The sequence below is a fragment of the Pogoniulus pusillus genome, chromosome 15, assembly GCF_015220805.1.
Source record: "Pogoniulus pusillus isolate bPogPus1 chromosome 15, bPogPus1.pri, whole genome shotgun sequence".
Taxonomy (NCBI): domain Eukaryota; kingdom Metazoa; phylum Chordata; class Aves; order Piciformes; family Lybiidae; genus Pogoniulus; species Pogoniulus pusillus.
Genome location: NC_087278.1, coordinates 4,024,945 through 4,040,417, shown reverse-complemented (window position 1 = coordinate 4,040,417; position 15,473 = coordinate 4,024,945). Strand labels below are relative to the sequence as shown.

General features: G+C 43.3%; 1 protein-coding gene and 1 long non-coding RNA gene across 20 annotated transcripts in view; one reads left to right on the top strand and one right to left on the bottom strand.

The window, feature by feature from the left end:
- The window catches only part of ANKS1B (ankyrin repeat and sterile alpha motif domain containing 1B), a 449,942-nt gene that overhangs the window by 430,026 nt on the left and 4,443 nt on the right, over nt 1-15,473 (top strand). For 17 of the 19 annotated variants that reach the window (XM_064154981.1, XM_064154990.1, XM_064154984.1 and 14 more), the window contains 3 exons: nt 3,010-3,096; nt 8,861-8,998; nt 14,123-14,290. In XM_064154981.1, the coding sequence (XP_064011051.1) occupies nt 3,010-3,096; nt 8,861-8,998; nt 14,123-14,290 (393 nt within the window). Of the gene's footprint in view, nt 1-3,009; nt 3,097-8,860; nt 8,999-14,122; nt 14,291-15,172; nt 15,462-15,473 lie in introns of those variants that run through there. The other 2 variants (XM_064154989.1, XM_064154982.1) reach the window with 2 other exon arrangements.
- On the bottom strand, nt 13,927-15,421 carry LOC135181692 (uncharacterized). The gene is made up of 2 exons (XR_010304973.1): nt 15,344-15,421; nt 13,927-14,632 (listed from the first exon to the last, which is right to left on the bottom strand). It is a non-coding gene; the product is annotated as an uncharacterized LOC135181692 (long non-coding RNA).

Genomic DNA, 15,473 nt, shown 5'->3' with positions numbered 1-15,473 from the left:
AGGAATGAGATCTGATAAGGGGCCTTGATTACAGGGTTTTTTTCTTCTATGCTTTTGGGGTTTTTGCTGTCTACTGTTGGCATCTATTTTTCAGACATGGCTTTTTTCAGCCACAGTCTGTGTGCTCAAGCTTATATTTGTGCTGGTTTATTTTCCTTGAAGAATACCAAACTACCACTGCTACTTCTGTTCAACTGCTCTGACCATCTCTGTAGGTACCAATTCCAGACCTTTCAGTGTTTCTTCACTCTCCTTCTGTGTGCTGATGTTTCTTCATGTTTAGCTGTAACTGAACTTACTCTTTCCCCTCAAGAAAATGCTTGACAGATCTCTGTGATTGTTTGCAGATACTCTCCTGAATTAATAATCTCTGAATGTTCATAGAATGATAGAATCAGTCAGGGTTGGAAGAGACCACAAGGATCATCCTCCTGCCATGGGCAGGGACACCCTACCCTAGGTCAGGCTGGCCAGAGTCTCATCCATCCTGGCCTTAAACACTTTCAGGGACAGAGACTCAACCACCTCCCTGAGCAACCCATTCCAGGCTCTCACCACTCTCATGCTCAACAACTTCCTCCTCACATCCAGCCTCACTCTCCCCACCTCCAGCTTTGTTCCATTCCCCCGAGTTCTGTCACTCCCTGATAGCCTAAAAAGCCCCTCACCAGCTTTTTGTAGGCCCCCTTCAGATACTGGAAGGCCACAAGAAGGTCTCCTGGGAGCCTCTTCTCCAGCCTGCACAGCCCCAACTCTTTCAGTCTGTCCTCACAGCAGAGCTGCTGCAGCCCTCTGAGCATCCTCCTGGCCCTGTGTGTGTTATGTACTTGCATTATCTACAGCAGGGTTTTTCTTTTAACAATAGCCATGTATTCATTACCTTCCACCTTAAAAGAATTCAAATCAGCTACACACTACTTGGCTATATTTGCATTTTTGGGTGCTTGGTTTCTAGGGTTGTTTTAGTAACTGTAACCTGTAAACCAATCCACAGATTTTGTTTGTGTTTCTGCTGAGAAATTAATTCCATCCCAAACATCTTGCAGGAGCAATCTTTGCTATGTGCATCACGTTGAAGGCACAGAGGAGCAGACGAGTATACAAGTAAAAATAGCTTTATAGGAAGACATGAGTTGTAGGTAGGAGAACCTGGCAGAGGGAATGCAGAATAAGCCTCCCTGCTAATTCATGTGTAAAGCAGCTTCCAGTAGCAGCTGCACTCCAGGAAGCGCAGACGGTCAGACATGACAAGATACAAGGCTGGACTGACAGATTGACTGGCAGGCCTAGAGGGCTGCAGGGCTGCCTCGTGTCCCACGTACAAGTGCAAGAAGGCAAGGCAGTGAAATACTCCTAGATAACAACTAATTGTAGCAAAGAATGAGCACTGCAGGAAGTATGTCGCTGGTGGCAGTTGCGGCTGAGAAGGTCTGGTAGTCTGAGGGGTCCTAGGTCTCCCTTAACAACACCATCCTGCACAGCCCAGGATATTGTAATGTTGTTGTTCTAGGCCATCCTCTGGTATCAGCTTAAAAGGCAGTGCCTGACTGGTACCTGCCCCTTCTCCTCCCTACGTTTCCAGAATCACAGAATTAACCAGGTTGGAAAAGACCTCCAGGATCATTGAGTCCAACCTAGCACCTCACCCTTCTAATTAACCAGACCATGGCACTAAGTGCCTCATCCAGCCTCCTCTTAAACACCTTCAGGGACAGCGACTCCACCACCTCCCTGGGTAGCCCATTCCAATGCCAATCACTCTCTCTGCCAACAACTTCCTTCTAACAGCCAGCCTAGACCTACCCTGGTGCAGTTTGAGACTGTGCCCCTTGCCTGGGAGAAGAGCCCAACCCCACCTGACTACAGCCTCCCTTCAGGTAGTTGTAGACAGCAATGAGATCACCCCTGAACCTCCACCTCTCCAGGCTGCACACCCCCAGCTCCCTCAGCCTCTCCTCACAGGGCTGTGCTCCAGGCCACTCACCAGCTTCGTTGTCCTTCTCTGGACACCTTCCAGCACCTCAACATCTTTTTTAAATTGAGGGGCCCAGAACTGGACACAGGACTCAAGGTGTGGCCTGACCACTGCTGAGTACAGGGACAGAATGACCTCTCTGGTCCTTCTTTGCTCTGGGCACAGCACATGTGCCTTCTTATCTCATGGTTTGTGAGAGAGGTGGCTTCTATCTGGCAGGGAATTATGAGCTGCATCGTAGAATCAGCCAGGTTGGAAGAGACCTCCAAGCTCATCCAGTCCAACCTAGCACCCAGCCCTGTCCAATCAGACCATGGCACTAAGTGCCTCATCCAGGCTTTTCTTTGGGCACCTCCAGGGACTCCACCACTTCTCTGGGCAGCCCATTCCAATGGCAGATCACTCTCTCTATGAAGAATCTTGTAGGCCCCAGCTGGGGAGGGTGGCTTTGACCTACCTTCAAACTGACTGAGGATCGAGGAGGTGGAGGTTCTAGAAGGCTGTTTTGTGCCTCATGGATTTTGTGCTTATTCTACCAGATTGCCTTTTGTAGAGATGCTCTTGTAAATAGAATCTCTCTTTAAACTTCCAATCAGCATGCAGTGTCTTCATTCTTACTCTTAGAAAGGGGTAAGAGTCATTTCTGTCCTCCAGTCCCAGCTAGCTTGTGGCTTCAAACTGGGAGAGAAGAGCAGGACAAGGGAAAGGCTGTGGTGATGAATGGGACATAGCACATGGATGCCTGAAACCCACAGGTTTTAGCAAACCCCTGACTGTGTGACTGGTTTGATGAAGCCTGCCAAAGTTAGCTCATTCCCATTCCATTGTGCTAGGAGAATTTTTGCCATCCTCACAATAAAGCATAAAGCTCTTTTTTTTTTTCTTTTGAGTTTTGTCAGCAGAGCACAGTCAGCTGAAGCAAAAAGGCAAATATTTGGATAAGTACCTTTGGTTTAACTTGTTTTGTCAGAGTGAGAAGAACACTGTTCTTGCAGTGCAGCACGAGTTTAACAGCATCTTCGTTTTGCTTTCAGAAGTCTACGGAACAGATGAAGAAAGTGCCAACCATTGTCCTGTCTGTCTCCTACAAGGGAGTCAAATTTATTGATGCTACAAATAAGGTATGGGCAGTTGTTCAATATCAACTTCCATTTCTCTCAAATAGGGATATGGGTGAGGCTGGCTCTGTATCATAGAATCACAGAATCATAGAACCATCTGGGTTGGAAGACTCAAGCTGCATTTATAACACAAAATGATGTCCATGTCTACTTAACAAGAATAGAAAGACTTTTGCATTCATTTAACAAAGTCCTTTAGAAGCTACTTCAGCTGCATTTATATCACAAAATGATGTCCATGTCTGCTTAACAAGAAGAGAAAGCCTTTTGCATTCATTTAACAAAGTCCTTTAGAAGCTACTTCACTTGCTACAGAGTCCCTACATAATGTGTTTTCATATTTAATCTTGAGAACATTGATTAACCCAGCATGAAAGTAACAGAAAAGAGGCTGCTTGTTGCTAATTTCTGTGTAATCATAGAATAGAATCAGCCAGGTTGGAAGAGACCTCCAAGATCATCCAGGCCAACCTAGCACCCAGCCCTGTCCAGTCAACCAGACCATGGCACTAAGTGTCTCATCCTGTTCTCGAACACCTCCAGGGACGGCGACTCCACTACCTCCCTGGGCAGCCCATTCCAATGCCAATCACTCTCTCTGCCAACAACTTCCTCCTAACATCCAGCCTAGACCTTCCCACTTGAGACTGTGTCCCCTTGTTCTGTTGCTGGTCGCCTGTAAGAGCACCAGGCAAAGGAAGGAACACAGTTGCACATTTTTGGGTCGCGGGGTTTTATTTGCCTCTTTTTTGTTTGTTTTCTTTCTCTTTTCTCCCAAATTGATGTAATCTCATTGCCATTCTCCAGAAACTCAATCTGGAGCACAGGTGAAGTAGCTTTAATGGCTCATTTGGAGAACTTCTGCCGTTAGCAGGCAAACATACCACAAAAGGTGTCTGGCAAGGAACCTTTGTAGTAAAGGATAAGGCAAACATACAACAAAAGACATTTGGCAAGGAACCTTTGTAGAATCCCATACCAAAGGAACCTTTATGGAATCCCTTACCATATTCTTCCATACACAGTTCCTCAAATATACAGAAGGGGGAAAAAAGTATGTATATATATATATATGTGTATCTATTTGTTCAATGACAAAGTTTTGGCCCTCTAAAAGTTGTCTCAGTGAAGAGGTTTTGTCCAGGGCCATCATAAGAATAAGAAACAAGAGCTTTCAATGTCGTTTTCAAGTGTCAGCACGGTAATAGCCCTTTGACTCTGAGAGCTCCAGCAGCTCCTCAACAGTTGTTACTTCATATTTATGTCATCTTCCTGTGTGGCAATGACCCTGTGCTTTGCTTCTTACATTTTGAAATACATTCAACACCTTAAAAAGAAATAGGGCAGACATTGAGATATCAGAGGACTCAGTGATTGATAGAGTTATTGCTGGGGAGAGGGGAAGTAAAACATACAAGCTCTTTAAGCAAGAGTAAATGCACGAATTTCTCCTCATCAGGTGCCTAAAATGGCAAGAAAACTCAACCCAGAAGCTTGCATATGAATAGAAAAGAAACTATAATGCAACTAAAAATCTCACTAAGCAATATACAAACTAATTCTGACAACCCAGCTACCTGACCAGGTTATTAATGTGTATAACTGCTTTATGTTGCTGAACCTTCAGACCATCTAACCCAGATATCCATCAAATTTGCCAATCCAGTCAGTTTTCAAAGGTCTTTAGCTAGAACTGGATTTTAAGTGAAGGAACAGAAGCAGATTTGTGAACTTCTGCAGGAGTTTGAAAGCTATACATAAGACCAGAAGATGGCATGGAAGAAAAATAGAGGTGAAATTACTGTTATGTCATGTCTGGCCTATTTGCCAAAGTCCAGAGGCCAGGGATTCCTGTCAGCTCCTTTTTCTTCCACTGATTCAAAACTGAGCTTCTACAGCCTTCCTTTGTGTTCTCTGATGTGCTGGGCATAAATCAGGACATTGTAATGCTATTAACTCTCACTTGGATAAGGCTGTTTTCAGCTCTCAAATCTGTGTAGTGCAGAGGATGTAATTGCAACTCCTTAGGTTTACCACGAAAACCAGGAGAACAAAAGGAGCTCCCTGTATCCCTTTGCACAGTGCATATCATCTTGTATAAGGTGGAAACTTGAAGGAACTTTGGCAGACTTCATTAGGTGGCTGTAGAGCAGCCCCACTGGAATCTTGTGCCTCGTAGTGCGATGGATGTGTTTGTTGGAAGTAAATAACGCCACAGTCCTGTGTTGTTTCTCGAGTGGTAGATTGCTTTCTCTCTCCAGTTCAAAATCTGCACTGCCTTTCCCTTCTGTAAAAACCAGGTAATAGCCTGCAACTCTCCCAGGAGCATTGTTACCATCCTTGTCCACAGTGTGCTGTACCCAATTCCTTCAAGACCCAAAACAGATTAGCACTAAGGTGAGATCCTATTCAGACTTGTACCGCTTCCATACAAGCTTATAGTTGACAGCGCTGGGCACCACTTAGCAACAACTGCATATTTTTAACTGACACAAATATAGCCATTGTGTGCTTGGAAGCTCAGCTCTCATGGCTGTTCATCCTTTTTCCTTTATGCCACCGAGCTCAGAATTTGTATTCCGAGTCGTAGCAGGCAAAGCTTCAGGTGACAAAAGGGCCCTGACCTCATTCCGCGACAGCTATTTCAGTGGCACCTTGAAGCTTGGCATGACACCACTCTGACATGACACCATTTCTTTGCAAGTGAGGCCAGAAAGAAATTGCTGCCTAGGAAAAAGCAGACTCAGAATTTTCTCATGGTTCACAGCTAGCCCTAACTTCTGGATGATTTCTGCCTGGAGGGGGAATTGGCTGACGTGAGGAAGGCAAGCGAAAGGAAGGCTGCTTAAAAAAGGCAATGAAAACTGAGCTCTCCAAGGTATTTCCTTGGCAGAACCAGAACCAACTTTCAGCTTTCCTGCTTTCTGAGAAGCAGCAGAGGTTTCTCTTGCCAAACTGAGGGAGAATTTTTAGAACAACCGTGCAGTGTCAGTCAGTGCCTGAGGAGTGTACCCAGAACAGGCAGCTGGTTCATAACCTTCCCATTTCTAGGGAAGAAGAGTGTGGGCCTGTTAGAGCAGTGGCCCTAGGAAACAGTAAAGACATGTTCTGAAAACATGTTTCATTTTCAAAGGAGGTCACAGACAATATTGTGCAGAAGCCAGGGAAAAGGTCTGTTTCACTGCTTTCATCCAGGAGATTTAGCTCAGGTGTATTTTGTTTACTTCAAACCAAACTTGATATGAGTACATCTCCAAACTTCACTTCCTTTTAACGTGAAAACACTGACATCATCTCCATGAGTTTTAACTCAGGTGCTAACCCCTGTGCCAACCCCAGGTCACCCAGGAGAAGCTTCAGCATAGCAGAACTCTTTTGCCATACGCTGCACAACTTCAGGTGGTTGCACTTTGTGGCTCATGATTTGGCATCAATGCTTCACGTGGTTTTAAGACCTTCCCAAGCTTTCATTCTTTCTGCTTTTATTTTTAATGACAACATATATTACAGCTCTATCTAACATATATTACAGCTCTATCTCTGGATATCTAAATCCCTGGGTTGGTTATAATTGTAATACTCATCAAAATCTTCACTGAGGGTTAAAAAGTTATCAATTTGAGAACAAAGAAAATAAACCTCTTCAAGCAGCATTCAAAGAAAAACAATGGTTGTTAAGCAGGGATTATAGATGTCATTATAAAATGGCATATATTGAAACTGCAGTGCTGGTTTTGTCATGGTCATGAATAATGCATTAAACAGAAATTATCAAAGCAGGTTGCAACAAGTTAAGAGGATTATTTCTTTTTTTTTTAGTAAGTTTCCTTATCTCACTTTTTCCATAATTTGAATTGCTTTTTATTAAGATCATTTTTTTTTCCTCCTGAGACATGGTTTCTTCAGTTAGATATATCACAGTATCACCAGGGTTGGAAGAGACCTCACAGATCATCAAGTCCAACCCTTTACCACAGAGCTCAAGGCCAGACCATGGCACCAAGTGCCACGTCCAGTCCTGCCTTGAACAGCTCCAGGGACGGCGACTCCACCACCTCCCCGGGCAGCCCATTCCAGTGTCCAATGACTCTCTCAGTGAAGAACTTTCTCCCTCAGCCTCTCCTCGTAGGGCTGTGCTCAAGGCCTCTCCCCAGCCTCCTCGCCCTTCTCTGGACACGCTCAAGCATCTCAATGTCCCTCCTAAACTGGGGGGCCCAGAACTGAACACAGTACTCAAGGTGTGGTCTAACCAGTGCAGAGTACAGGGGTAGAATGACATCCCTGCTCCTGCTGACCACACCATTCCTGATGCAGGCCAGGATGCCACTGGCTCTCATGGCCACCTGGGCACACTGCTGGCTCATGTTCAGGCAGGTATCAATCAGCACCCCCAGATCCCTCTCTGTCTGGCTGCTCTCCAGCCACTCCGACCCCAGCCTGTATCTCTGCATGGGGTTGTTGTGGCCAAAGTGCAGCACCTGTCTTCTCAAAAACGTGACACCTACATGCAAGGGGGAAATTTGCCACTTAGCAAATGAAAGAAGATATGGCAAAGCATCATAAGTGACTAACTTGTGTAGATTTCCTGATCTTGGGGTGGGGGGTAAAGGGTGTGGAGAGAGAAGAAGTAGAGTAGAGAGGGAAAACCAAAGTTGCTCAGAGATTGTTTTGAGGCAGCAGCAAATGGGACCAGGACACTAGAGATGCCACATGTTCTGTGGTGCAATAGCACTGTCGTGCTGCAGCAGGCTTGCTGCCTTTGGGCTGTGGTGGAGAAGCCAGCAGAGCCACAGTTCTGAAGAGCCTGTACACTCACTGCTGAGTAAACTCATACTCAGTGAATCATTCTTCTGTTTCAAGAAGTCATGTGAGATATGTGTATTGCTGAAGTAAGGCCTAATCAAAAGCCACTCTGCAGTATCTTCTTCTCTGGCTTCATGGTTCCTTTGGCCTAAATGCAGTAATTACATATCAGCAGTTTCTGTAATGAATATTCATGATTTTCTCCAAAGCTTTAAGACAGCTTTTTTTTTCTTTTATCTCATCAGACAGACATGCCCCACCTCTAGCTCAGTAGTTTGCCATAGCTTACATTGCCTGTTGCAAGTAGTGTTGCTCTGTGCATGAATGGTTTAATATTTCTACGTCTCTCTTACAGGATGCTGTTGCCAGTAAGTGGAGAAAAAGTTGCTAGATCCTCCTGTACTTACCTTTTTAATATGCAGAAGACTTTCAAGAGCTCAGGGTTTCAATTATGTTCAAAAATGTTTGGTGTTGATTTTTCTTCTCTTGAGAAAGCATAGCTAGGGGTTGTCAAAGCAACAGGTACAAAAAAACCTGGATATTGAGCCTCTTTGGTTTCATCAGAACCTGTCAGTAGGCTGAAACAGTGGCATGAGTGATCACCAGGAAGAAACTGTGCTTTGAAAGTATATTTACAGCTGCATGCTAGGAAAGATGCCTCTGTCATAAGGTACTGAATGAACTGTACAAAAGCTCAAGCAAACTCATCAGGAAGACTCTAGAATGCAGTTGTTTCCTGGTAGATTATTGGCAATTTCAGATATCCTTGGAGAGGATCAGAATTCCAGCAGCCTTGTGTACATAGAGCACGCATGGGGTGTAGTAAGTCTCTTCTTAGTAAGAAACTCCTCTAGTACCTCAGACAGTAGACAAACAGAGACAAACCTAAACCCACATTTCCTGCTTCTTTTAGATTTAATTCCTGCACTAATTGCAAATTGCTGTGTTGTTTTTTTAACAGAACATTATTGCTGAACATGAAATCCGTAACATTTCCTGTGCTGCACAAGACCCTGAAGACCTTTCCACCTTTGCATACATCACTAAAGACTTGAAGACCAATCACCACTACTGCCACGTATTCACTGCGTTTGATGTGGTCAGTTTACAGGAGTTGCAATAGTTCTTTCTAACAATAATAGTTCTTTACTTCTCTTTAAACCATTTTCAGGTTGTATGGAGGTTAATGGAAGTCTGCATTCATTTACCACCTGAAAAAAAACAAACCTCTAATCAGCTATGGACATTTCTGGAGAAGAGCAAAGATTTTGCTTTGATGGTCTCTCATTTCTCAGCTGAAATAACTCACCTCTGTAATCCCAGCTGTTGGCTCTAAATTTAGCAAGTGGGTTTTCATACGAGTCCTGATGTGTAATTCTTCTAAGCTGTGAACTTCCAAGAAGTTTGGAAGCAGCAGGCTTAGCCGCCCGTTCTGAAATCTCAGCACACATCAAATCAAAGCAGAATTGTCATCAGTGTCAATTATATATGGTGCTCAAATCTGTTAAGAGGTTAAGTGGAAGAATTGGCTTAAACTACATTTGCAGAGTGTCCTGCATTTTTGACTGGGTTATACCACCTAAACAGTCAGGGAAGGACAGGTTGGGTGACATCCAACCTCTTGTCTTTAATCCTCATGTGTGCATCCTGTGCTAGCCACAGAGGGTGAGAAGGTTAGAGGCTTTTTGTGAAGGCCTTTGCTGCTGGACACATTCTACCTTCATGAAGCAGATGTGGGCTGCCTTTTGGACCATTTCTTCAGATTTCTGACACTGTTCTTCATGACTATTTCAGTGTTCAGCTGGCTCTGTCCAAATAAACATCTGTCTAAGTATTGTTTAGGCTTCTTGACATGATATCGAGTGCAATTGAACTGGAAAACTGAAGCTCCCTCTGCAAATACCTAGAGAAGGCAACCTACAAGAAGGCTGGAGAGGGACTGTTTACAAAGTCTTGCAGTGATAGGATGAGGAGCAATCGTTTGAATTAGAGAAGAGCAGATTAAGATTGGATGTTAAGAACAAGTTCTGCACCCTGAGGGTGCTGGAACATTGGCACAGGTTGCCCAGGGAGGTGGTTGAGACCCTATTCCCGGAGATATTCACGGCGAGGCTCAACAGTGCTCTGAGCAACCTGATCTAGTGGAGGATGTCCCTGCTCACTGCAAGGGGTTTGGACTGGATTACCTTTGGATGTGTCTTCCAACCTACAGCTTTCTATGATTCTATGCTAAAAGCTTTGTATTTAGCTCAACCAGAGAACTGACAGAGACCACACAGGTAGCTGATTACATTCGTGAGAGGAAGATTTGGCTGCTATACTGAATGTGAAACATCTGTGATAGCAGAGATCTCAGAATTCTCTTTCTCTGTTCCTGTAAGTCATTACCCCTGTAACCATCAATGCATTACTACTATTAGGTGGCTCCTCTGTTCTGCTCTTCTGTCATGCCAGCAGGAGTTTCAGCTTAACAAGTAATGCAGATGAGGAATTTGGGGCAATTTTATTTTAGCATCTTTACCTTTTAATTGCATTTCTTTTGGCAAATAGCAGAGTCATGCTTATTTCTTACTTCCTTATTCCAATCTTCTTGCCTCAAAAGCTCAGAAATGTTATTTCAGCAAAAGTCCTTGCAGCTCCTTCTGTTTTGGTGGAAAATGACTGAGTCCTTCCTGTATTTCTGCTTCTCAGATGCTGATGCTCAGGCTAGTAGTGTTTCAACAAAATCATAAACACATATCAATGAATCAGCCAGGCTGTTTTCAGCTAAATTTGCTGAAATAAATACTGACTGTAATTTTTAGGACAAACAGGACTCATTGCCCAAAACTTTTAGGAGTATTTGCCCTTTGAGTTAAGCAGGAGAGAAATCTAAGATGCTATTACAACTTGAAAATAATTCAACAAGAACTATTTTAATGCAGTACCTGTAGGAGTTCTTGAAAGGTTCCATCAGAAAGACAGAGATGTCTGAACTGAGGCATTTTACTTGAGACTGGGGAAAGCAGCACTGCAGAGTGATAGCAGGTACAAGAGTTGTAATAACAGGGTGCACGGAAAGGTAGGTTAGGAGGAACAGCAGCATTTTGGTTCAGTGCTTTTGTTGTTTCAGTTCTTTGCTGACATTTTAGTGTCTACAGGGAGCAGGCTTAAAAAAATCACCCTTCCAAATTGTGTTAAAAATAGCTAAAACATGGTCCACAAGATGCTACATTATATAGATTCTAATGGTAAGTGAATCAGCTGAAATTAGACTGATTGAGGTTATTATTTCTCCCCATCCATTTAAATACTTCTTAATGGGTTCAAAGTACTGCAGATTCATTTATAGGTTTCATAATCAAGCACAAACATAGAGTCAGGTAGAGCAGATGAAATTCATTTTCTCCTTGCTTGGCAAGGAAGAAATAGTGATCCAGGAATAATTACAGTGCTTTGCTCACTTCTCTTACCTTAGGAGGAGCATTTAATACCCCCAAGCACTTTAAATGACTATTTTAAGTGATACACAAACTTTAATGTCTAACTGTCTTAACTTAGTTTTCTCCTGCAACATAATCCTTCCTCAGTGGGATGACCTACTCAAATAGTCTTTAATTTCTCAAGATCTAGCATTTTTTGATGCAAGTAAAAGCTTAATTAAAAGGAATAGTTAGATATTCAAAATGCCAGCATACAGTAAATTAAATCTCTGCCTCCTTTCTAACAGCTCGATGGGGTTCTGTAAGGGTCTTCTGTGGTCACCAGGGGTCTATAAATTTAGTGCTAATTCAGGAAGGCAAACCTGGTTTCTTCCTTTTGTTCACATGGCAAAACAAATGAAATAGTTTTCTCACTCCACTGGAAGAATTAGAAGAAGGAGGTGTTTAAGGCCAGCTTGGATGAGGCCTTGAGCAACCTGCTCTAGTGGGAAGTGTCCCTGCCTACAGCGTGGAGTTGGAGCTGGATGATCCTTGAGGTCCCTTCCAACCTAGACCATTAATTCTATGATTAATTTCTATGAGAGATTTTGTGGTTTGGTTTTCTGCCTCCATCCCCAAGGAAATCCAGCTCTTACCTTTCCTCTACAGCTGCTGCAGGAATCCCTACCAACTCTAATCTTCATGAGAAGTTCCTCAAACCAAAGTTTATTCACTTCTAGTGGTTCTTTGAGACAGTTTTTCAGATAGCTCTTTTTAATATTAAATTTTACAGCCCTCCTAGGCTCCATTTGGAGGCTTTGTCAAGGCTCTACCACGCTACACAAAGCCTAGAATGTATGTGCAGAGTTAGAGTTGAGTTTCCCTTTTGAATTTGGAACACAGCAGTGAATGTTCTGGTTTATTTGCTGTATTTTGAGTATCTGCTAACCACAGAAACTGTTCACATGGCTTTCAGGCTCTGTGCTTCTCATTTTGCAGACTACAGAAGAACACAAATCATAGTGGCTTCTGACAAGATGCAGGACCCAGACTAGATTGATTGGTCAGCATGGCAAACTCTCTACTTGTCCCTGCTCTTATCTCAGAGCTTTTCAGACCTGTCTCTCAGTGACCTATTTGTGTGGTGCACATTTTTTTTGTGTGCACATCTCAGTCCCACTAATATCCCAGACTGCTTTTCCTCCAAGTCATTACTACACCCCATCATGTTGACCTATTCCTCAGCAATAATAAGATCCCCTGTAGGCAATCCTGTGATAATATAGTAGACTGACTGTCACGAACAGCTGATTAAGATGTCTTTAGAATAATATTCTTGTCCTACCAATAGGTCTGCTCCATTTTAAAGAATACTCTTTTGTGCATTTTTAACAATTATACTCTGGTGGTCTTAATTCCAGAGCCAGCATTCTGCTAAAAGGCAGGGCACTTGTAATTGCCTCATTAGTCTTTTGTTACTCCACTGACAAACTGCGCCCTCAGCATTTCTCAGTCCTGGCCAGCTTCCTTAAGTTAAAGGGGAGGCAATTTGGAGGCTACTGTTTTCAAATCAGGCAGACATAGTTTTTGGGAAGCTCTGAAACTTTGGCAAGCTTGCTGTTGTGACCACAGTTGTAGGAATATCCCAGTGGAGGAGTGTAATTGTTTTCTGTCTGACCTAACAAAGAGCAGAGCTGGCACCTCTGTGATGAGCCAAATATGCTGGATGTAGCCTGTATCAGCTCAGAATCCATATGTGATAACAAAGGGATGGAATTTCTTAATGACTACACTAAAAATGCAGTGTGGGGCATGAAATGCAATGCTTATGCTTTGAACAGTGTTGTAATCATTGAAGGGCAGGTAGTCTAAGTCTACTTCCAAGTGTCTTCCTTTGTTTTCTGGCTTATTGCAAACTTGACTAGCTAAGGAGATGTCTCATTGAAAGTTATATCAGAAACATGGAATTCTTAAGGGCTCAACTAGTTTCAAAGCAGTGCAGCATTGATTCCAGACTGAGGAATAGGAGAGGGCAACTTCTGAATTACATCAAAGACTTGTGAGTTATTCTAAGGAGCCTGTAGGACACGAGGCAAGGCTGCAGGCTGCCATTTGCTCTACAGGGGTTCAGAACATTATTGCAACGTCACTAGCTTAGAACTAGGCTCTGATGGGAGCCTAGAAATAAATAGACCAAAAAAGTACCTAATCCAAACTTGAAGAAAAGTTACCAGAGAGCTTCACTTGCAGTTTAGCATACACACACAACACACATGTGTGCACTGCATCTGGGAAGCAGAGCATGCACTTCCTTCTTGTCCTTTTGGAGGAAGCACACCGACGCTGCCTCCACTCCCCATGCTGTTTGATGCACAGTGCATCCCAAAGTGCAAACCAACAAAGCATCTGCCAGCTCTGGTTGTGAAATAGATAGAGCAAGGCTGAATGTCAAATAGGTGCAAGATGGCTGGGATCTTGAGAGCTGCAGATACAGGGTGAGCTTGGAAGGGGGATTGATTAATGCACTTGTTCCAGGGAGAGATGACACACACTCGCCCACTCCTGTTTTCATGTTTAGTCAGACATTTTCGAGGGGGTTAGAAGTAATTACTTTCAGTGCAATAAATTACATTTAGATTGTTTTTAATCAATGAGAAATCAAATGACAGATGTAAATGTTACAGAGGCTGAGGAAGTTATTACCATTGTGATTTGAATTGTTTACATGAGGAGTCGCTGCTGCAGACAGAACTGCCCCAGTTCGTCTATCTGACAATAATTAAACCTCTCTCTAATTTTAACTGTTCTTTGTTTCGTTCCAGAATTTAGCTTATGAAATCATTCTTACGCTAGGACAAGCATTTGAAGTGGCCTATCAGCTTGCACTACAAGCACGAAAAGGAGGCCATTCTTCAACCCTCCCAGAAAGCTTTGAAAACAAACCCTCCAAACCTATTCCCAAACCGCGTGTTAGTATTCGGAAGTCAGTGGTAAGTAGCAGGTAGTTGTGCATGCAAAAGAAGCCCAAAATTCAGCTCTACAGCTAAGAGCTGATACACAAGAGAAGCCTGTATAAATGAATAAATGTGTTGAGTCAGAAATGCTGCATGTCTCTATCAAGCCACCTCCTCTTACCAGCTGGTTGTGTCACTGTAGCATGGGCAGCCCTTTCGAACATCTGGTCATTTCAGATCCCTCCAGTTGGGATGTTGCCTGGCTAGTGCTGTGCATTGTGGTGGTGTGCTTTTCCAGGGTATTGTGCTTTTCCAAGTGCTGAGGATCACAGCCAATGCATACCTCTAAAACTCTGCAGTTCCATGGACCTTCCTGATCTGTTGAGAAACAAAATCCACACCAAACCTCTTTGGTACACAATTGCTGCATCTGCAGCCCAATCAAATTACAAATCCAAATTGATTAATAATCATCTTGTCAGACCAAGCAACTTCTTTTATATATATATATATATGTTCTTTAACTCTCATCAGACCTTTCTGTTCCAAAACCAGGATTCAATACACCTTCCCAATCTGTTTTCTTTGGAATTCTAAACCTCTAAGAATCCGTGCAAATCGGAGCCTACGTATTGATTGTCTTTAAAGTGATTGTCTTTAAAGTGCCCTCCTGAAGTGCAGAGATGACAGAGAAATATTCATTCATGGCAGAGCTTTTTAAAAAATGATGAAAACTCTTTTAGATCAAGTGAGAATACAGGCACAGGGTGACTTGGGAGGGGAAGGGGACAAATGACTGCACACTGTGTCATATTCACTTGCTATAAAATGAGAACCGTAGTCTGTGATATCTAATTATTGGATGAGAGGAAGGGGAATAAAATGTATGACTGTACACTTTGTCATCCATTGCCACAGAATCCTCCTCCATAAAATTTTAAGAAAGAACGTTTCCTGATGCCATCAGCTGTCTCAGTAGCAAAAGAACTTCTCGGGATCAAGCATGGCTTGAAGGAACTATGATGCCCTAGAGCTTGCGGGTAGACACAGCTCTGATCTAAACAGCAAAAAGAGGGTAACTGTGGGTACCTGGGAGTGTAGCCCACTGCCCTCGCTGCTGTAGGACTTATCCATACAGGATTTGTTCTGTGTTCTGTTCATGTAAAGAAAAAGCTTCTGCTAGAAATGGTGTGCAGAGAGGTGGTAACCCGTCTGTATG